This window comes from Microcaecilia unicolor, chromosome 1 (genome assembly GCF_901765095.1).
Source record: "Microcaecilia unicolor chromosome 1, aMicUni1.1, whole genome shotgun sequence".
Taxonomy (NCBI): Eukaryota; Metazoa; Chordata; class Amphibia; order Gymnophiona; family Siphonopidae; genus Microcaecilia; species Microcaecilia unicolor.
The window spans coordinates 111,623,681-111,646,536 of record NC_044031.1 but is presented as its reverse complement, the minus strand read 5'-3'; the positions used below and the strand labels follow the sequence as shown (position 1 = coordinate 111,646,536).

The 22,856-nt window shown below is 39.6% G+C and overlaps 2 protein-coding genes across 5 annotated transcripts; both read left to right on the top strand.

The window, feature by feature from the left end:
• Nucleotides 1-242: 242 nt before the first annotated feature.
• Nucleotides 243-3,999, top strand: COMMD3 (COMM domain containing 3). Of its 2 annotated transcripts, XM_030199411.1 has the most exons (8): nt 243-406; nt 1,724-1,835; nt 1,940-2,003; nt 2,093-2,127; nt 2,444-2,504; nt 2,590-2,646; nt 2,732-2,791; nt 3,797-3,999. In XM_030199411.1, exons 1-8 carry the CDS (start codon nt 268-270, stop codon nt 3,854-3,856), a joined length of 588 nt encoding a protein of 195 aa, XP_030055271.1. In that variant the 5' UTR covers nt 243-267; the 3' UTR covers nt 3,857-3,999. The 2 variants fall into 2 exon arrangements, with proteins under 2 accessions (XP_030055271.1, XP_030055279.1); XM_030199419.1 differs by lacking the exons at nt 2,590-2,646; nt 2,732-2,791.
• A 1,861-nt stretch (nt 4,000-5,860) lies between these two features.
• Nucleotides 5,861-17,430, top strand: LOC115467879 (polycomb complex protein BMI-1). 3 transcript variants are annotated; one of them, XM_030199383.1, is made up of 10 exons: nt 5,861-6,069; nt 11,062-11,195; nt 11,569-11,665; nt 12,334-12,389; nt 12,487-12,537; nt 12,889-12,997; nt 13,234-13,279; nt 13,819-13,917; nt 14,611-14,691; nt 14,775-17,430. In XM_030199383.1, the coding sequence occupies exons 1-10, from the start codon at nt 6,044-6,046 to the stop codon at nt 15,102-15,104; spliced, it is 1,029 nt and encodes a 342-aa protein (XP_030055243.1). In that variant the 5' UTR covers nt 5,861-6,043; the 3' UTR covers nt 15,105-17,430. The 3 variants fall into 3 exon arrangements, with proteins under 3 accessions (XP_030055243.1, XP_030055250.1, XP_030055257.1); XM_030199390.1 differs by lacking the exon at nt 5,861-6,069 and adding an exon at nt 6,282-6,374; XM_030199397.1 differs by lacking the exon at nt 5,861-6,069 and adding an exon at nt 6,799-6,929.
• Nucleotides 17,431-22,856: the final 5,426 nt, after the last annotated feature.

Here is a 22,856-nt window from a genome sequence, read left to right as displayed (position 1 = left end):
AAAAAAAATGAGAGAATGCGATTTCGGTGAAGAAAGACCAGGCAGGCGTTCCTATTGGAGCTTATCTGTGGCTAGGAAGGGGGCGATCGGTTGATTTGGCAGATATTGGGGGGTGGGGGAAGAAAAGGGATGCGATGCAGTGCGCCCTCCCCCCACCCCAACTCTGGGAGCCCGCGCGCGCGCCGCTCATTGCTAGGGGAAGCCGCAGCTCGCGGCGATCAGCTGAGGCGCGTCACGTGCTCCGTGTCGAAGGTCAGCCGCAGCACAATGGAGCTGTCGGAGTCGGTGCGCTCTGGCTTACAGCTCTTGGCCGATCGTGGCCGCTTCCAACACGAAGCTTTCGCTGCACTGGTGCAGGGGGCTTTCCGGAGCTTAGCCGACATGCAGGCCGCCGCCACCAGCTTGGGTAAGCAAGGGAAGCCGGAAGAGGAGAAAGGATAGGATCAGCGCTCGCTTTCGCTAAGGTTGTGGCTCTCCTGCACTACGAGCCCATCCCCGCCGATCGTTTCCTCTCCCCACCCCCCCACCTCTCGCCCTGGTTTCCCAGGAATGGAAGCGTCTGCCGCCGGCCCGCCACCGGGGCTCTGTTGCGGGGAGAAAGTGCTTTTGGAAAGCGTGGCCTAAGTGGAGGATCGGCGCTTTTGACAGCTTCTAGCGGCCCTGGCTATTGTTCTTCCTGTATCTGAAAGGGGGGGGGGGGGGGGGGGGAGGGAGAGTAGAGTCGTGGGCTGGCAGCCCAACCTTTCCGTGCTGCTACACTTGGCACCGAGTCTCTTGGTACTGGGTTGCCTCACTTCCCTCTGCAGCCCCGCTTCCAACCTACTGTGCTCTGCATTAATTTGGTGCTTTGTTTGGTCTCGTCCTACTGTGCCGATAGAACAGTGGGCTGGTATAATAATAAAATTATTATTATTAACTTGGTGGGAAGAGTCCACAGGAAACTGTGACACTTATGAATTAAATCATCATGTAATGTACCGGTGTGCCTGAATGTAACTCACCTTGAGCTACTATTGAAAAAGGTGTGAGCAAAATCCAAATAAATAAAATAAATGTAAGAGTTGTTACAGTGGGTTGACATAGGTTGGATAGGATACTACAGGAAGTCGGAACAAGCTTTAAATTTTACCTTCTTTAATCCAGAACGTAGTATACAGGAAAAATACTACGTGCGGCCCTGAATTAAAGTCTAGTCTAGAAACGTCAAACGTTTAATTGTTTTATGTTTTTGATTCCTTTTCTAGTACAATAGCTACACAGTATTTTAATGTCAGGTGTGCACATTATCTCTAATTACTATGCATTAGATTCGGCAAACCTTTTAAAAGTGCACGTGGAAGAATACTTAAAATCACAATTAAACTCAAAGTTCATACCAAATTTGTGTCTGCAAATGTAGGTTAGTGGAGTGACCAATAATCTCATTAGCAATGCTGTTTAAAAATCAGTTTTAGTGAAAATGGACTAGAAGTTATTGCACAAACTGACTGTAAATATAGGAGCCCTGAACAGCCTAACATATTTCTTTCTTGTGTCTGTCTGTATTCACACTGATACATATTAATTGGGGCTTGGGCTTTTGCCTTCAAAGTAGCCAATAAAACAACCTTGGAGTCTAAGGGAAAGAAGTAAATTACACAATTTACATAGGGGTTTGATGTCTCTACAAAGTAGGGTTAAACACGTTGATATAAAATATTACCAATAATGTCCATTTATTTAGATCACCCAGAGCTGAAACATATTGAGATGACAGTATTAAAACATTGTCACGCAGCAACTGCGACTTGTATTCTGGAGGCCGTAAAGCAGAATGCAGACATGTCAACAATAAGGTATATCTTTCTTGATCAAACATGCTCTTTCTCAGTGGTAGCCTGATTTCTGATGCAAGCAGTAATTGACATGAAGTCGCTAATAAAATTCTTTCTTCTCCTAGTTCATGTCTTGAAGATTGTAAGCTTGACAAAGAAAGGATAGAACATTTTTGCACGGAATATCAGGTTTTCAGTCTTTTTGTTAATGAACTGCTATAATTACTATTAATGTTTGTATGTAAAAAGCTAGAAGACGTGTGTTTTCCTTTTTACAGAAATACAAGGAAACTTTGGAAATCCTGCTGGGGAGGTATGTCAGTGATTCCCACTTTTTTAAAGTAACAGTAGGGCATCTTAAAATAACCTCAGTTTGAAAATAGAAAAACATGGAAGGGGGGGGGGTGCTGAAAACCAATTACAAGAACTTGGAAAATTCCATTTTCAAAATGTTTTCGGTGAACAGAATCACGGTTTGCTTCCCCTCCTCTCTCCCCTTTATTGTGCATCACTTGCTCTTAATATTTAAAAAAATAATTCCGAATATAAATTTTGCCTAGTTTAGTGATGGTCATACAAGCGCTTACCAGAGGTTAATCTAAAAATGAAGTAACTGCTGTATCTTTCAGCATAGGCAGAAGTCCCCTTCACATAACCGATGTGTCCTGGCGTTTGGAATATCAAATAAAGGTAGTTTCGAGTAGAACTAATTTATTTATTTACTTTATTTTAATTTTTTGGTACTCAAAACTAACATGCTTTCTCCTTATTTTAGACCAATCAGCTTCATAAAACTCACCGACCTGCTTATTTGGTGAACTTTAATGTAGAGGTATAGCATGTAGACTATTGACATTTAGCTATGGTTTTGTTTGCATTCTACACAATATTTTAATCAACTTGTATTTTTGTTTCAGAATAATGATTCGAAATCATATCCAGATGTTAGTTTTAGTTGTTCTATGGAGCAATTGCAGGTACTTATATTTCAATAGGGCTATTCTGAGTTTCCAAGTTTGTGAAGCAGGGGCACAGTTCAAAGAAAGCCAAGAAGAGTTTGGCCAAGATAGAAAACCGTGTGCAAACCATCTTGGAAGAAAACAAACCAAGCTAGCTTTTGCATGTTTTATGAGCTACCATAAATTTGTTAATAGTGAAGGAATAATCGTGTTTGTCTGAAACAGTTTATATGATTTATCAAAAGTTTATTGTATCTATAATGCTGGCACAAGGTGAGGTCTTCTGGATACCAAATGCCATTCTTTCCCTGTCTTAAATAATTATATGTGAGCTGTAGAAAGCAAGTGTTAAGTACCCAATTGGCAAGTTGTCTAATTAATATGCAAATTTACAAATTGATACATAGATTCACGTTTTGCAGAAGGTGGTCACATGCCATTATATGGTAAAGACAGAATTGTTCTTTAATACAGGAGATGCAATACTGAAGAAATAGATAAAGCCTTTTAAGCTATAAAACCGAAACAAAAAAAAAAGGGAAATGCTCTGGGACATTATTCACAGGTTGGGGAATCAGACATTGCAGTCAGATGTCAGGCTCATTTTCAAAGCACTTAGCCTTACAAAGTTCCAGAGATTACCATGGAACTTTGTAAGTCTAAGTGCTTTGAAAATAGGCAGGATCCTTGCATGATAATGTGCAGTTTCACATTTTCCTATTCAGTAATTTTATTCTACAGCTGACTGGATGATTCTGTAAATATTTTAGGGTCAAGGTCCATTGTAAGAATGTGACAAATCAGTGTAAGCTTATTTGGAGGAGCATGTTTTCAAAATGTTTCTGAATATGACAATTTGAAAAAAAAAATAGACAAACACCTTGCTTTCTATCAGACTGAAACACCAAAGACCCATCATTTTTCCAGTATGCTGTTTTATATTTTTATAAATACGTATGAATACAGTCCACTCAATTAACAGAAATGTATAGTTAAAACTTCTTAACTTACTTCACCTTTTAGGACTTGATAGGGAAACTCAAAGACGCAGCAAAAAGCCTAGAACGAGCAGCTCAAATGTGAGTGGAAGAAGTTTCCAGTTGGGTTGCCCTTGGGATTTTCCACGGAAGGACACGCTATTGATTGTTCTGTTACTTTTGCATTTGAATATATATATAGTTGCATACTCTATAATTACACGAAAAAAATAAACATTTGGAAAACAACTTCTGTATTGATTTATTATTGTTACCTCGAAATAACTTGGTCTGGTTAAGGTAACTCTGGTATTTTGTTCAAGCCAGCTTTGTAAACTGTCATACTACTATGTAATGTAGTCTAAAACGCAAATGTTAGCAAAATACTTTATCTGCTTCGTCTCAAGTACTGTTTGCCAAGGACAATTCCGTTCTGAGTTTATTACTTTTTCTTAAATAAAATGAATGCGACCATTTCATGATCATTTTATGTACAAAATAAGAGTTCCTGCTTTCAAAGAATCTCTCACAGTAGGTAGATCCTTCTCCACACCTTTAATTTGCGTTTCTGTCGATATTTTCATGATAATATTTTAATTTTCCGATCTCAGGGTCAAAAGCTGGTCAGATATATAATTTAAAAAATTAACCGATCAGAAATGTGATTTTATGGAAGAGGCAGCGAGAGCAGTGTGTGTGTTTAAAGATCACTTCAGTTAAAACGAAGAGGAAAGGTCACTGCCCTCTTCTCCTGTAGGCTTTTCATTATCATATAGAAGCACCGAAAAAGACTTAAAGGGAAAATCAGCTGCTTTAGCAAGACAGGACGTCCCAGCCCTTTCACTCCTTCAGATCGATACAGTTTAAGAACCATTCACCGAACCCCTCTAATTCTATGCAAGGAAATCACTAGGTGCTTTCCCCCCAAAAATTTAACATACAGCAATTCTATTGCCTTTTCCTCCCTCAGAAATGCGTTGACAGTTTTATTTTATAAGTCTAAATTAAAGGGAGGAGATCCGAAGCATGACTAGGCTTCCCTGTGCTGGCTTCCTCCACACCACCACCACTTCCACAAATCTGGAAATTTGTCTGCAGAACTGTGAAAATGGCGATTTAAAAAAAAATTCTGCCTCTCCTGTCCATTATTTGGTGTTATAAGATGTAACAAAAAGTCACAAATTACAAAAGCTGTGAAAACTGCAAAGGTTCAAAATTGGAAGAGTCACGCGTGTGAACAATCTTGCTCTCAACCCTGATTCATAATACCCTCTCACACATCCAACAGCTGGAATTTGCACCGGTCAGACCCTGACCCGGTCGAAGACGCCAAGACAAGAGTCCTGGAGCTGCCCCAAGAGCCTCGAGGCACTACTGCTATTACTTCACTTTCTAGACGTCGGCCGCGTGATAATTTTGCAGTGATTATATACATACTATACATACATACACACACAGTGATTATATACATACACACACACACACATATATATATATATCTATATAGATATATATATATGTGTGTGTGTATATACATATATATATATATCTATCTATATAGATATATATATATGTGTGTGTGTGTGTGTGTATATACATATATATATATCTATATAGATATAGATAGATATATATATATATCACTGCAAAATTATCACGCGGGCGACGTTCTCGTGTGTGTGTATATATAATCTGTATATATATATTTATATATACAAACTTTTTAAAAATTGGCTCATCTGAATGTGTAGGCACACATATATTAAAACTAAATATTTTCGGAGAAATCTCTAACGAGTGATACAAAATAGCGTTTGTTATAGCAGGCTCCTGCATAAATTAAAAGATTTAAAATCCATCGAGCGATCTCTACGTACAAGATTCACACTACACTGTAATGTACGCAGCTAGCTGGGAATACCGCGACAGATCAGCCCGCGATAGCATGTCGCCTCCCTGTCGCGGTGTGTGCACACGCGTGGACAATCAGTACCATTCTTGCGACTGTGACGGAGGCGGAGGGGGGCTCGCCGGAGTTACACCGACACTAATTCCCTGGCCGCCCTTAAGGAATGAGACCACGTGACGGCGCGGGGCGGGCGAACTCTGAGCCATTTTGGGGACGGTGTCAGTTTCCACTCTGCCTTCAGCGGTGCATTTTTTGGTCTTTTATTTTTGTTGTTGTTGTTTTGGCGTCTCCCCTTCCCGAACTATGAAATAATCGGCGGAAAAATACAAGGCAAACGAACCTCCCGAGATCGCAAGGGAAGGAGAAGCGGGAAACGACGGATCGATGCCAAGTCCCCGGTCCGGAGAGAGGTCTGGGCGCTGCGCACTGACTGCACCCCCCCTCCTCCCCTCCCGCGCGCGCGCACACGCGCTTGCGTGCAGAGAGAGGGGCGCGCGGGGGCCTCCGGAGCAGGCGGCGGCCACAGCCGAGGGGGTAAAGCGGCACCCTCGGGCTACCCGGAGCTCGTTCAGCCGCTCGTAGGCTTAGTGCAGTTGACAGCGTCTGCAATTCATTTCAAGATGGCCGCTTGGCTCACATTCATTTTGTGCTGAGCGACTTTTAACTTTCATTGTGTGCTGCTGCTGCGGCCGGCGCTCGCCTCGCCTGGTCGCGGGTAGGTATAGGGCTGGGGCCCGCACACCCAAGCGAGCGAGCTAGCGAGGGCATGCTGACGAAAGGCTGGTGGAGAGTCGGGAGGCAAAGCAGTCGATAGGGCTCTGAGCTGCGGCTTCTTCCCTTCCCCCCCCCCTTGCAGTTTTCGCTGGCGGGGGGTGGTGGTGCCCCTCCCCCCGGGGGTAGCACGCGGGGCTTCCTCAACTAGGAGTTGCGTGTGGGGAGCTCCGGCTTTGGGGGGGGGGGGGGGATCGCAGAGGGGGCAGTTGCCAGCCTGTGGCCAAAGGTTAGCAACTTATTTGGGAGGCCACTTGTGGGAAATGTATAAAAAAAAAGGGGGGGGGGGGTTGAGGTGGCGCTTTGGCAGTTGTGTTTCAGAAACCTGCGGATTTTTTTTTAATCACTTGTGGCCCCCAAATCCAAAAGCGTTTTACTTTACCTGTCGACAACGAAAAGTTGATACACTTTTTTTTTTTAATGGGTCACATTGGTTATTCAGTATCCTTAAAATCCAGTACAAGTGGGCTCCCAAAGCGCGGCTGCCCAGATAACGACGGTGCAGTGAATTTATTGTTTCTTGTCTGTCTTATAGTTTTTCTCCCTAGTCTGTGTGGTTAGTGTTGTGTAGATGCACTTCTGTGATTATATATTTAGGATGTGTAAGATATGATTTTTCTTTCCAGGGCTGGGGGTTTGATCCAGTTTTAGTTAAACCTTACGTTCTAACTCCTCTCAGAGCACACAAGAAAATTGATTTGTACATGTTTATATAATCAGTGGCCTTGACAATAATGTAACTTAAAACCTTAGTTCTTTCTATCTAAACAATTTCAGGTAGGTAGGTAGACAGAGAAACACTTATAGCCAAATGATTTAGTGTACACTTGATCATTAGTCTACAATGAACAGAACTTGGTTTTCTTCATCGGTTGGCAAAAACTCTCTTGTTTTAACTTAACCTTAACGGTTAGGATCAGTCATACTCTCTATATCGTTTATGCTATGCAAGTGACATCTTCAAAAGTAGGTGGTCCTAAATCTTTTTTTTTTTTTTTTACATAGCATTACAAACCAGAGAGGTAACATTTGTGGAAATATGAGAAGTTTAGCTGCAGCTCTAAACTAAGTCATGCGACTTGTGGAAAATTAATGCTTCTCTCGTTATCAAGACAGCTCCCAGGAGGGACTTCAATCCAGTAATTTAGAATGGAATTCTTTAGTGGTTGGATATGTTCCATCTTTTCTTCTGTAGCCAGCATAATAGTTAATTGGTAGCCAGCTTAAGTAACTTGAGTTTATGCTGAGACCAAACTGATAAAGTATCTTTCATAAACTGAAAGACTTGTTGGCTGGAGAGCCCACAGCGCCTTGGTACATTTTAATAGTTAAGTTAAGGCTTAACACACAGTCACAAACTTCTGCGTCTCTTCATTTTTATGTAACTAGTGGTAGGCCTTTATGAACATGCCTGTCATGTAGAATTGACATTTTTTCACATTCTGTATTTATTATCGTTATTGTTTTGTATACATAGTTTTCCTCTTAGTCTGGACTGTTATGTTTTGGAATTTTGAATTCTTTTGGGTGTTCTGTCACTGTGCATTGCTGATGATAAACCACTACACAAACTATTTCCATTGTAATCATTTAAAGGAGAAATAGAGCCATGTCACGATGACAAAACAAGCCACAAACCTTACAGAGTTAGTTTGCAAGGGAAGAAAAACGTATCGCCTCATGTGTAATAACACACACACACACACATTCAGGTAAATACTACTTGCCTCGACCAGGGTAGGTTATTTGACCCAACTAATTGTGTTGATTTTTATGACTAGTATCTTGGTTAACTGCGATTCACAGGATGATATGTTTACAAAGATAACTAGGAAAGGCAGACGCCCACTGCATCCTTTCTTAGATTTGACTTAATAAGCCATGTGGTCGATTGTACTACTGTAACGTTTTCAGTAACTAGTGTTTATCAAGCCTGCCTGTAGTTTTACCAAGGGAACAATGTTCTCGGTGTCCATAAGAGCTAAAGAGTATTTTTCTAGAAGACAGTTATAACGATCTTTGAAATCGGAATACAATAAGATTTGTGTATTACGTCTATGCATCGTGCCAGACTGAGCCTTAGGGGAAGCACTACAGGAATACATTCCTTCCCGACTTCCTTACTTACCATTTTGTTGTTAGCAATTAGAAATACTATTGTACTCGTTGTTTACATTCGTTCGTAGATTCTTATTAGTAGGGGATAGTCCCACTCGCCAAATACGTTCTGTGGTGCTTTGGATTAATCTTGGTACGGTTTGCTTAATCAATCCGAAATTCCAGTCTTGGAGCAACCTTAGCGTTGTCTTATGTTTCTATTGCCCAGTTGGAACGACTGGGGAGGGAGGGGGAGCCGAAGAATTTAGGATGTTCATCGGATCTGACAGGGGGGAAAAAACGATTCCGGGAGGATGTATAGGGACTATAGACCACTTCCTTCTCTTCTCCTAAAACTAAGACACAGTAATCATTCTGTGTACTCTAGGCACTCGCTTCAGTGCTAATCTGAACAGCACTTGCAGGAGAAAGATCGGGGCTGCGCTGTAGTTTAAAGGCAATCAAGTAATTTGTCCCGTTTGTCAATAAGTGACTCTTGACGGGTTTTCTTACTTCCCTCTTCTCCGTGCCCCGGGCTGCGAGAGCAAATACTCACCACTTTGCCAGCAAGCATGGCAAAATGTTGATTTCGAATTGGTGCTGTGGACCCAGGTGGTGCCGGTCCCCCTTTGAAACGCGTTTTTCCTCTGGCGCAGCGCTCACACACTTTGTCGTCTTCCGCCGAAGCAGGCAGCACCGTTTGCAAAAACAAGTGCTCAGATCCCTCGCCGCACCTTCCAGAACAGCGAGCCACGCTGACTAGAAAGCCTAGAAAATAATGCTATATAAAAATCCGCATCTGAACGCGCAGGCAACTGTTTAAAAGACTGGCTGGTGCTCCATCGGGTGTTTGGCGAACTTCACAAAAAGAGACTGTTTCGGAATGGGTTCGAGGATGCAGATTTTTTTTTTCTGCGGAAAGGTCCTTGACGTCTGGAAAGGAAAATGACCGGGAACCGAGCAATAGAAAGAGTACTTTAAGATTACAAGGGGAGAAAAAATTGTAAAAATAAATTTTTCACTTCGCTGCTCAAAAAAACAATACCAAACAAAAAGGAAACACACAAGAAAAACAAATAAAATAAAAAAAAGCCCCAAAGAAAATAAAAACACCTTCCCCAAACTAAAACAAAAGTGGTGCGTTCCACGTGGGGCGCGAGACAGCTCTGGCAGCTGCAGGTTCTCAGGTTGTGACGTCGAGGCAAGCGGGTCGCGATTGAGCCTGGGAGACTTCGGCGAGCCTTACTTTTACTTCTTTAGCCGACGAGTTCAGCTGCCGCGCTTTTTCGAAGACTAGCACTTGCCATTCCAAAATAAGCGTCCAAATGAACGCACGTGCCCAGTTCCCCGCCATCTATATCCATGGGCAAAAACTTTCAAAAGCTGGGCACCTGCTCATCTCGCCCTTTCCCCTGTCAACCTCTTCTCTTACTGGACAGATCTCCTGTCACTCTTTTGTTTTCAGTTCTCTCTTCCTTCCTCTCTTTCCTTGTATCTTCATGCTTTCTTTGCTCTTTCCCGCTATCTTTTTCTTATTTTCTCCCCCGCACCCCTTTGTCTCTTTTCTTGCCTCCCTTCTCCCCGCTCTCCTTCTGCCTTGCTCGCAGTTACAAGCTCATACTCTGCTCCATTCCCGACTATGGCAGGATGCCAAGTGTAAGTGTAAGTTTCCATAGCAACCGCGGGAATTGCTCTGCTCGTGCACCAGCAAACGTCAATTTGCTGTTTTCATCAATAAAATAGTCTGTTAGAAGGGCATCTTCATGTCCCTCTGAGGACTGGCAGAGCCGGGGTTCGTTCTGTTCTGCATTATCTCTCCCACCTCAAACCTCCTTCTCTCCCCAGGCACTGAGCCGACGGCTCTTTTGTGTCGGCGGACAGAGCCGCAAGTTGGGGCCCTGGAGGAGGAGGAGGGAGGAGAGGGGGAGCCCCGAAACTTGCACATTACTACAGGGGTGCGCAGCTTTCTGCAACGAGCGACCGATAAGGTAGCCCGCAGGGAAAGAGAAGCCGAATGGAATGAAAAATAACACAAATAACAGTCAAGCTAAAACAAAGCAGCCAGCAACCCCCCAAAATTGCCGGATCGTGTGATGCGGGGAAGGACCCTAGCCTTAAATTAAGAAGGGAAGGGGGGGGGGTCGGTACCTACGGTCCCCAGGCATGGGCTGGGGCTCGGTTCCCTCCCCCCCCCAGTCCCAGCCGCAGGGCTCAGCTGTCCGCCCTGACATTGTTCTGAGATTGGAAGCATCCTGCTTCAGCCCTTCCTGCATGGTGGCAAAGGGCTGCTATGCCCACTACTTCTTGCTCTTTGCTCTCCCTTTATGTTCTAGCAACTGCATACTTACCGATGGCGGGGTTTTAATTTGCTGATGGATATTTTTAGAACATTTTTTTTGGCTGCGACTGTAAATCTGTAAATGGTCGTGTGTCATGGGGAATACCTGCAAGGGTACTGATATGTATAGATATAGATATACTTATTATTTTTTTAATTTCTCGATTTGTAGTGCCTGTTTTTCCTCCTTCTTTAGGATCGCCTTTTTTAAAGCAAAAATGCATCGAACAACCAGAATCAAAATAACAGAGCTAAACCCTCATCTAATGTGTGTGCTTTGCGGCGGATATTTCATTGATGCAACGACCATAATAGAGTGTCTACATTCCTGTAAGTATTGAAGCGTTTTGTCTTTTCTTATCATACCCCCTCCTTCAGGCAGCCTTCTAATACTAAGCAACAAGGGACATTGTGGGTATGTGTGAATTAGTTTAATCGCCTCAGGTTTTACAAATTCTTCCTTGCACTTTTTTTTTTTTTTTGCTATTAGACAGTGGATCCGCCTAGTTCTAGTAAAAGGTGTGTTCCTTATTTTCATTGGATCCCACTTTTTATGTTAATTGTTGTCAAATCTGTCTGATTTGCTGCGTTGTTTCTAGTTTATATAAGACCCATATAATCTAAGGCTTGTTTCCTCCAATAATCGAATCACTTTTGCTTTCCCTAATTACAAATATATATATTTTTTTTATTTTAATTACAGTTTGTAAAACCTGCATCGTAAGGTACTTGGAAACAAATAAATACTGTCCTATATGTGATGTCCAAGTTCACAAAACCAGACCATTACTCAATATAAGGTAGGCAGAGACTCTGACGGTTTATTTGCTGGTTTATTGTCAGATTATAGAAATAAGTAGTAGTAGATTATTGTCAAACAAAGTGGTTTGTGTCCTAAATGATGCTGAAATAGCCATTTACCTAGTAAGCCTTTAATGCTTGCACCTGGTTGGAGATGATGGTGTTTAGTGGTTATTTCCTAACCTGTCAATAGCTGTTTTCTTGCCGTGTATTTTCTTATGGAGAGGAGGCATTTACCTTCTTACCCACAGACTTGCTGCCATTCATTTCTTCCATTGAAGCTATGGATAAACTTTAATCTGGAAACCAAAGGAAGTTATTGTCAACATGTGATTTATATTTTTCAGCTTTTTTGTACATTTGTTTCCACTTGTTGAGTTGTTGCCTGTAACTGGATTGTGCTTTGACAATTTTTATAACAAATGCTTCTGTAAATATATATGATGTGACCTGGTTTTTGATTTGACCACAAAAAGAATCAACCATGTAATTATCTGATAAATTCTTTAGCCTTTCAGATGAGTGGGCTCTTTTACAGTAATTGTAGCTTTAGCTATTTTTTGTAGTAGGATGTCCATTATGAATTAATTTAAGTTTACTGTACAGTACAAGGTTGGACCAAAGACTTAGTATTAGGAAATACTGACTTGTGTGTTTTTGGTTTCAGGGCAGATAAAACTCTTCAAGACATTGTGTATAAATTAGTGCCCGGCCTTTTTAAAAGTAAGCAATAACCCCAGTACTATAAATTTATTATAGGTTATATTACAGCCTTAGATTATTGGGATTACTAGAATTGTCTTTTTTTTTGTTTGTTTAGATGAGATGAAACGAAGAAGAGATTTTTATGCAGCTCATCCTTCTGCTGATGGTAAATGTTTCAATTTTTATCAGTTCAGAAACTGTGATACATTACATTGTCGTATTGAGAATGTTCTCCTAGTCCCTTACATAAGATTTAGTTTTGCATCCCAGTTTTGAAATACACTAAGGAGCCCTCATTTTATAGCTATGACTTCCGTGAAGGTGTGCTAAGCTTTAGTAAAAAGTCCCCTAAGTATAGAGGTGGGTGACCAATAAAACAAAGCTTTCATTTTTCTGATGATTTTCACAAACAGCTATGTTTCTGTAAGATGATTTTACTATGGGATAAAAAACATGTTATTTGCTGATTTGCATTTCCATATGTTGTAATTTTTTTATCAACATTTTTTTTCTGCAGTTGCCAATGGTTCTAACGAAGACAGGGGTGAAGTTGCAGATGAAGACAAAAGAATTATAACAGATGATGAGATCATAAGCTTATCCATAGAATTTTTTGACCAAACTAGGCAAGTTTTGTGGAAACTCTATTTATTGAGATGTACTAACCATCTTTATGAAGAGATTCACTTAGGGTTTTTTTTTTTATACTAAAGATTACTGAACATTATCTGCAACAGGGCTCATAAGAATAAAATGGGCTCTGTGGCAGATAACATGAGCTAATCTTTAGTCACTGAAGACCCCCTTAATTAGGAGTCAGATATCTATGTATGTACTTATTTTAATTACTCTGTTTTTTTAGACTGGATCGGAAAGGAAACAAAGAAAAAGAAAAATCAAAGGAAGAGGTATGGGAGTTCCCTTCATTTTGTACCCAAGTACAAAGAAATATCTGTAAATATTTATTTCATTTGCTACACGTAAAAACCAGAGTCATGGTATTCCGAAAATTGCCCTTCAAATGGTCAGAACATTTAACTCTGGTTGTTAGAGAGCCTTGAGTAGTTCTGGCCTGCACTGGATAACCATACATCATGGCAGAGGAAAAAGAATCCGAAATGCTACTCCTGCTAAGATTAAGCAACAATTATTGTGCTTGGAATGTATATTTTATACTTAGATTGAAAATAGTGCCCCTACAATGTGTTTTTCTAAACTTAGAAGGATAAATTCACATGGTAGATAGAGTGCTCACCTATTGTGTCATATTGATAAATAGTTGTAAATTTAAATTTCTCATTGTTTTGAAATTCAGTGGTATATGTATTGCAACTTTTTCTAGGAAAGCCTTCGTTAGACCACAGTATAGTTTATTTACCTTCACATAAATTACCTATGTAACATATGGTTTTTGGTATGGAAACTAATGATCAGAATGTCATCCTAGGTGAATGATAAAAGATATTTACGCTGCCCAGCAGCCATGACTGTAATGCATCTAAGAAAGTTTCTCAGGAGTAAAATGGATATACCCAATATTTTTCAGGTAATGTTGTCATTCTACCTGATAACTGTTATCAACTCTTTATGTGCTTGTCATTCATAAAATTATTCATTATTTTATACATTCTGATACTGTGGTTATGCATGTTTTTGCTTCTTTATAAATGTAATTACAGCAAAGTTAGTTAGCTTACATAATTATGTATAAACATGATATAAAATTGTGTAGTATATGTGGGAAAATGTGCTCAGTTTTGGGCAGTTTTATAAAGTAAACTTTACCAAACTAATCCTATGAACCCATTTACCCAACACTTGCTCATCTCTACCCACCTATATCTTTTATTATTCTGCTATACTTAATTTATATTTTCCCTATCAAGTTTCACTATCAATAATCTGTAATCCCTATTACTATGTAAGCCACATTGAACCTGCTTTGAGTGGGAAAGCGTGGGGTACAAATGTAATAATAAATAAATATATGTCCACTGTATCTAATTAGTCAATAAGTATCTTTCAGTTTAAAGTTTAAGGACTTGACCTGTGTACACCAAGTATTTAAGTATTTTTATGTTATGAATTCTAAGTTATTAGCCCATTTTGTACTCTACCAGCCGTGCTATTACTTACATTAAAGCTAATAGTATTTGAAAGAAATGATGTGCTGATTTAATTTGAAAAAATTGTTGTCGGGGGAATAATACAATTTTTTTTTAATTAATGCATTAAATAGATCGATGTAATGTATGAAGAAGAACCCCTAAAAGACTACTATACATTAATGGATATCGCCTACATATATACATGGAGAAGGGTAAATATCTTTCAGATCAAGTGCTTCCCCATGTTCTAGATTTCCTAAACCACTCTGTAATGGCGCTGTTTTTTGCATTGCAGAATGGACCTCTCCCTCTTAAGTACCGAGTCCGACAGACTGGCAAAAGAATGAAAATGAGTCATCAGACCGATGGGTTAAATAACATTAGCGGGGAACTGGAAAGTGACTCTAGCAGTGAAAAGGCCGGCAGCCCAGCAGGCGTGCCATCCACCTCGTCTTGTTTGCCAAGCCCCAGCACTCCAGTGCAGTCCCCCCACCCTCAGTTCCCTCACATCTCCAGCACCATGAATGGAACCAGCGCTAACGCCAACAATAATCACCAGTCCTCCTTTGGCAACCGCTCGAGAAAAGGCTCCCTAAACGGCTCCTCTGCCACATCTTCCGGCTGACAGCTCTCTGAACTACAGAATACACAAACCAACCAACCCTGATTTATAGATCTGTTCATGCCATTACAGCTTTATAGATGCTAATCCATGTGACTGTTGTCTAAATCGCTTACTTTGTAGTGAAACCCGAACTTGGCTATGAAAGAAGGATTTGAATATCTATCTATATATATATATATATATATATATATATATATATGGGAAATTCACATAAAGATTTGGATTTCCATTGTTTGGGAAGGAACATGACATTTTTAAGTGCATGGGGGGACGGGAAGATGCAGAATGGTTTCCACTCCCTGCACCAGCTGGACCCGAGAGCCTGTTGCGATGGATTTGTTTGGAAAGTAGCTTGTTAATCCAGACTAACTCCTAATTGGACTGTCTTGTTGTCATGCTGTTTTGTGAACCCGTAGAAAACAGAAGTGCTTTTCATCTTGGAGCTCATGGAGAGAAGAGAAGATGCATAGAATTGGCGTTCTATGTAGCCACTTCACTGTGAATAGCGATTTCTCGCGTGTTAGTGTTCTGGGTTTTTTAAGGCTTTCTTGGGGTTTTTTTTGTTTTGTTTTTTGTTTTTTTGCATTCTTATCTATTGCTACTTTGAACCGATCAAAAGGAAACTCTTCGGTTTTACAATCTTCTATTCCTAAAAAGCGGGTATTACCGTTTATTTTACTGACTTGTTTAAATGATTCGCTTTTGTAAGAATCAGATGGCATTATGCTTGTTGTACACGATGCCACATTGGTATATGACATAACAGGAAACAGTATTGTATAATATATTTATAAATACTATAAAAATATTGTTTCATGCACTCGGGATATGGTTGTTTTAAAAAAAATAAAGAGCCCAGCCTATAGCGGTCCCCTCCCCCTTTTTTTAAATAGGTGGTTTTATAGTAGGGTGGGCTTATTACAGAAGAACTGACTGCCACAGAAAATACTGTCCCGAGAATTACATTGTGTGGGACAATATTTTGTAAAGAGGGACCCACTGTATGGTTGGACCGTTGCAACTTGCGAATGTTAGAGCTCTGCCGTTCCGATGCAGCAGCTAAACATTTAAGTTGAGGTTCCATTTGATATGCCTCAATAAACCGCAGCACACTGTACATTCAAAGCAATTATGCCACCCTTAAAATGATTTATTTTAAAAGGATTACAGTTTAATCTTTGAAAATGTATGGCATTCCTTATTGAAATAATGCTGTTGTATTGATGCTTTACAAACCCTGCTGAATACGGGAAACGATTTACCTTTTTCATTGTGATGGATGTTACCAGGCAAGTACCATTATTGTTTCATGCCTATCAGATCATTGCTGTAACCTAGTAAAAATAATAGTATTTTAAACAAGTGGCAAGTCACCAATCAGCATTTTATTTTAAAATTGCTTAAAGTATAATTATCCCCTACATGTAATCAAAAAGACCCATAAGAAAAAAACCTTCTTAAAATAGGTATATATCTTTCTTTGGGCCAGATATACAGTAAGACTCCCCCTCCCACCACCACCACACACACACACCAGACATGACATAATGGGAAAGTCTGAGTACATACGATTGGCTACAAAAGGCAGATAGCAGCAACCTAAAGCTCGTTAAAGTATTATTTTATTAAGTTGAAAAAATGCAAGTCAAATAGTACTGGTTAGTCACAGTTTTCAGTTTGTGCTTTGCTTTGGTCCAACTTCGGTGTATGTTCATCACCTATCAGTTTGTACGTTTGTGAGGGTGTTTATTCTCTAAAATATTGTTTTCATGTTTGTACGGGAATTTGTAGCTAAACATTTCATTGTCTCCAGTCTGCAAAAGAAGCACAAATCTATTGCTTTGTCTTGCGTATAGTCATTAAATCATTACTTTTGCATATAAATGACTGCGTTTATGGTCCTGCTTCTTTTACTAAAGAGGACTGTGAATCCTCCAACAGCTTTCTTTGACATATAGATATGTTCTGTTTAAAATGTACCAATATGTTTTCAGTAAGATGTGAAATCCGATTGTATTTTGTAATTTACTGCAGTGTTCTCTAGATTTACTTACATTTCTAATAACAGGAAAACATGAATAAAAAAGGGTGCTAATTTGACTTAGCACCTAACAGTAGGAAGAGCAATGCAGTATTCATTACACATTGTTTTATGTTATTAAAAAGCTAGGAAATATTTTTGGAATTAACTGTAGAAAAAAAAATCATCCTGGAACTACATTTTTATGCTCTCTCAGCGCTACCTGCAGTTAGGTGGCCAAGGCAAACAACCCTTTCTGTATCACTTAGAGGGTCATTTTCAAAGCACATATACTTACAAAGTTATATAGTAGTTACTATGGAAAATGGGCCCTGCTGTAGATAACTCGAGCTAAGCTTTAGTATAGACCCCCTTAGGGCTTTGAAAATGAACATCTCCTTATCGGGTTAAATATTGATTTAAGGATATTTCTAGCTATTTTTGATTCTGCCAAAAAAAATGTGTCCGTGTATAAAGAATAGGTAACGAGAAAAAGCATGTTTTTCTATGTGTTTGCCTCTTTAGCTGTGCGTTGAGTGAGACAGCATAATTTAAACGATAACTGGAAGACCATCAGTGGTGATGAACATGTTAATCCGTGGCCGATTATGTATAAAAATGTGAACTGCTTCAAACACAGTGATCAACCTTTAACCAATAAGATTGCAAAGCCAAACTTCATTGGGATGCCATAAAGCATTGGGAAATGTTTGATAGCTATGTAAAGACCCTTTAAAAAAGTACCCTGAAGTGTTTAACCTTGTATACCAAAGACCTGTTCTATTGTTTAAATCCATATGTTGAAATAGACCTCAGTCATTAAATTTTATGGAAAGGTGTTGTTTTTTTATTTATTTTTGAACATTTTTTCTAAAAACACCCTTGTTTCTCTCCTTATAAATCTGGTTATGTCTTGGACCGTTAAGTTTCTTAACATGTTGTTTCCAAGTTTGAATACCTTTTTTTTTGTACTTTAAATTCCAGTATTAACAAAGGAGTTGCTATATTTGAATATGTTGGATATAAAAGTACAGAGTTAATGATTGGAGAGGCATGGCCTAGTGGTTAGAGCACCGGTCCTGTAATCCAGAGGTGGCGGTTCAAATCCCCCTGCTGCTCTTTGTGATCTTTGGCAAGTCACTTAACCCTCCATTGCCTCAGGTACAAACTTAGATTGTGAGCCCTCCTGGGACAGAGAAATATTCAGTGTACCTAAATTGTAACAGCTACTACTGAAAAAGGTGTGAGTAAAATAAATGATGACTATAAGCCTTGTAACAGATAGCGGAAGATAATTTAAACAAAACCGGAGACAAAATTGAACATAATTTACTAAGAGAAGGGTTAATAATTTGGCATTGAAAATAATTGCTTGCTTAGGTGGTGGATTAAGATGTACAAACAGCCAATGCTTTCTTGAAAGAAAGATAAACCAGAGAGCTCAAAGTTTAACAATATTTAGCTGTTTTATTTATTTGACACTTCCGCTTTTCCGTTTAATGAGAAGGGTTGAAGTTTAGCCACCTTTTAATATTTTTCTGTCTGGGCCAGTATTTCAGCTTCACTCTTTAAAGCCCAGGCATGACTGTTTTTTTTAAGTTTCTTAAATGATATGAATTGGAACGTTGTTTGTGCTATCAAATATTTACAAGTACTTTTAAGGAAATTAAAATTAGCTTTCAAGGTGCTGTTCTTCCAACCTGATTTTAAAGCCCTAGAAAACCCATTTAAAAAAGCAGGAATCATTAGCAGATATCTCCGTAAGTGGAGAGGTAAAATGTTCCTGTTTGTATTTTTAAATAAAATGTATTCTTCCGGAAAATATTTTTCTTGATTTAAAGGTCGATCTTCGCAGGGATGATAGATTCTTTTATAGACTACCACAATTTGCAGTGTAAATTATTTTAACTTTGTTTAAGCAAATACTTTTGAAGTCTTTAAATTTCCAACGCCAAATCTATGGTCTAAGTTTGCTAGGGGCAGTCTATCATACTGCAAAACGTTTCATGTTGCAAATGTTAAAAGCAGAATAACCCTTGTAGTTCCGGTCTCTATCACCAAGCCTGGAGTAGTACTGTGTATATTAGTTTGTAAGTGCATGTTTTGCACAGCTGTCTGTTGCTTGTGAGACCAATGGGGCTAGAGAAACAGATCTTCCAAATGTGAGTGATGGTAGGGAGATCGTAACATTTTATAAGTATACTATGACAATTTTTATATTAATTTGAGGAAAATGTTTATATATACGCATATACGTGTTTCCTGTTTCCGCTGTTCATTTTGTTGCTTTTGGGGGTATTGAAAGCGGATTTCCTGCCTTTTATTAAGTGTGCTAGTGTGGCTGCTTGCTAGTTATAATGGATTTATTCAGGAGGGTTATGGTAAATTTAGGTAGCTGACTCATGGCATGTGTGAAGATAAGATGCAGCACTGACTTCTTTGGTAGTGAATCTGAAAACTGTTTCTTATCCTATGATATGTGCACTAAGGCGACCCTTAGCAATCACTATGATGGGGTTCATTAGCTGATGATTAAGCAGCAGGTCCATATTTATTTTATTTGAGGGGGGAGGTGGCACAAGAGGGGGAAAAAAAAAGTCTTTTCACGGAGAGACTAGGTGACTTGGTGTAAGTGACTTCCGCTAAAGAAACTCAACATGGAGTCTTAGTAACCTGGATTATAATTTCCCCGCTGACAAGATTTAGATAAATCTAAAATTGTTTACAACTAAATATGCCTCGTCTCTGCCTTTCCCCAGTGTATAAGTATCTCCAGCTAGCTGAAATTCAATCCGTTATCACGAAAGAAAAGCTGATTTGCCATTTGTTTCCCTGTGGAAGCGGGTAGAAGGTGTACATTCAGATATATAAATCTTTTAACTCTCTTTAAACTCGAGCATAGAATGGGTACTGTTATAACTGCGACGAGTGTAGAAAGGCTTCGGCAAAAAATGAAATCCTTTTCTTCCGTTTGCGTGGAGGAACGTTACAAATGTTTCCCAGCATGTTGAGACACGTTCTATAAATATAGAAACCCGAGCGGGTTAAAGCTGCTCTGAGCGGGTGCAGCCAGAGCCCACCCTGACTGCAGATTCTGAGGATACTAGACAGAGTAGTCAGCCATGCTTTTATTTCTTTCTCTTTTCTATTTAGATGGCACGATTGCAATAGTTTTTCTAATATCTTGTAATGAGGTGGGTATACTTGTTTCAGATGCTCCATACAGTCTGTTGTCTGTATAAAGCTCAGTCGAAAGCAAACATCTGTGCGAGCTGCACATCAGCCGTCTTCTACCCACTGAAGGGCTCTTCAAAGCTGGAACCAGAGAAGCCATTTTGCGCCTGCGCAGTTTTAGCCTAGTTTCGCCTTTCGGTTCCCTTTTCAGTTCCGCCAAATTTGAACACTATCACACGCAAGCAGTGTAAGAGTACATGTTTACTGAACCGATACTTGTGGAAATTGTGTATATTTAGTTCAAAATCAATCATTCGCCATAGAAAGTTACTAGGCGAACTTTTAAACTGGTACATGCAAAACAAAAAAATATTAAAAACATGAGTTCACTGTTTGTAGCTTTTAATATCAGATTTTGTAGAACATTGTTTCTACCTCTTGTCCCATTAAATACTATGCTGAAGAATGTATTTCAGACCTTTTTATAGCCGATCCATTCAGGTTAATTGATCACGGGTCCCTCAAATATTTTATTATTGCTATGCTGTTAGAAAGTCTCAGCCAGATGGGTTTATGTTCATTCTTCATGGCTGCAATTACAAACTAAGCTTTATATATGAGAAACAAACTTTTGTTCTTAACAGAGCAACGTTAAAGCAGCAAATACCTATGGACACCGATAAAAAGACAAAAGGAAAATAAAAGTACTAAAGGAATGCTGAACTTGAAAGTAGAGGAGCTTAAACTATATTTTCACCTTACGTAATTTAAAATAAAGGAATTCTTAAAGCGAACTTACATATTACAGACCCATTTTATATTAATAAATTAGCTTGACAAAGCAAATAAAGTAGAATCCCTACCGCGTTTATGCATGCATAACCATAAAAAAAAAAGTCATCTGGCAAAGTTGAAGTTTGAAAACTCCAGTTCAGGAACCGTGGGAAAGTGCGTGTAAGGTGTAAGTCAGTTAAAGCTGTACAGTTGATGTCCCGAGTTGATAGCATGGTATTTGGTAGTCTGGATGAGGTTGCTGGTCCTCACGTACCAGCTGCAGGCCCTACGGGCGCTGGAGACTTCTTAAGGACGCGGGAGGTTCATTTGTCTACCAACAAACAATTGTGCAAATGTGAACGGATCCAATCAGATCTGTAAACAGAAGCAGCTAACGTGATACCCCGCCCCCATCTTGTTGATATTAAGAAAAATTATTATTATGGCCCTGACTTTTATCCCCGCAAAGATACAAATCGGGTGTTATTTGGATGGTTTTCCAGGTGTTTACGATTCGTTCAAAGCAGTCGATTCTCTGGAGTAACACTGGTTTAGTGACAATCTTTCGTGAGCGCAGAACAGAATATCTATGATCCTATCTTTTACAGGCAACTTCACTAAAGGGGTGGTATTATAATCTGGTAGAAACAAAATGCAATACTTATGAACTAAAGTTGGGAGCATGCATAATTGTCTTTATGTTAACATTAAAGACTATCAAATAAGCATTAATTAGACATTAACGCTTTCCCCCACGATGATAGAGAATCAGCGCAAGGTGCTTTCTTTTCACAACTTGCTCATTTCTTGACGTAATTATTCCGAATCTTCTCTCAATGTGGTTTACTAGTCAGATAATTTCTAGGATGATTAACCGTTGACCATAAACAAACATCACAGTGTGGTTACTCTTAAAGCTTTCTGGCGCCGCTTTCGGAATTAGGTACTTTAGTAGGCGAAGGAAATGACCTTTCCGTTTCTAAAAGGACGGTGGAGGGCCTCACCAGAGAACAAGCTACAAACCACGTTAAAAAGAGGTTCTTTTATCCTTCTTTACCCAGTTTTAAGTTTGCATTGATTGAAGCTTTATATTCTTTAACAGTAAATAATTGCCTTGTCGCAGCCCCACTACGGCAGCCTACAGCACACCAAGGTGGCTTCCTTGACAAGTTAATAGGGCAGAGTAATTTACCCTCCCTTTTCTCGGCTGGTCGCTGATTGGTTGTGCAGCTGGTTCGTTGCCAGTAGCAACAACACTGCGAGGATGTTCTGCAGTTTCCGTGGCTGGCTGGTGCACTCTCTCCGCAGGCCCGCAGCAGCCCCCCCCCCCCAGGCAATCAAGCCTACAGCCACTCCTGTCAGGTGAATGTTTTTGAATATGAGGACAGGGAGAGCGCTGATATCATGACATGATCCCAAATCTTTTTAAGATGTTCGGTCACTGTGTTCAGACTAGTTTCTTGTTATTGTCCTGGGGATATATTTTATCTGCATTTAGGAATTCCAATTTCGTACCTGCGGGATTACTAGCCTTTTTAATGCTTCTAATACTATGCATAAACTTTTTGTCAGAAGATATTTAAATATAAATCTGGAAACAAAATACATTATAATTATTTTTAATTCTTCACGTATAGATAGTAAACATAAGTCTTTGTTGCTGGTTGTGCTTCTTAATATTGCAGGGCAACAAGACAAAAAAAATCCCGTGTTTTTGTATTTTTCACCAAGATGCCAGCATTTCTTCATGAATGAACGTTTAAAATGCATTTGGGATTTTCAAA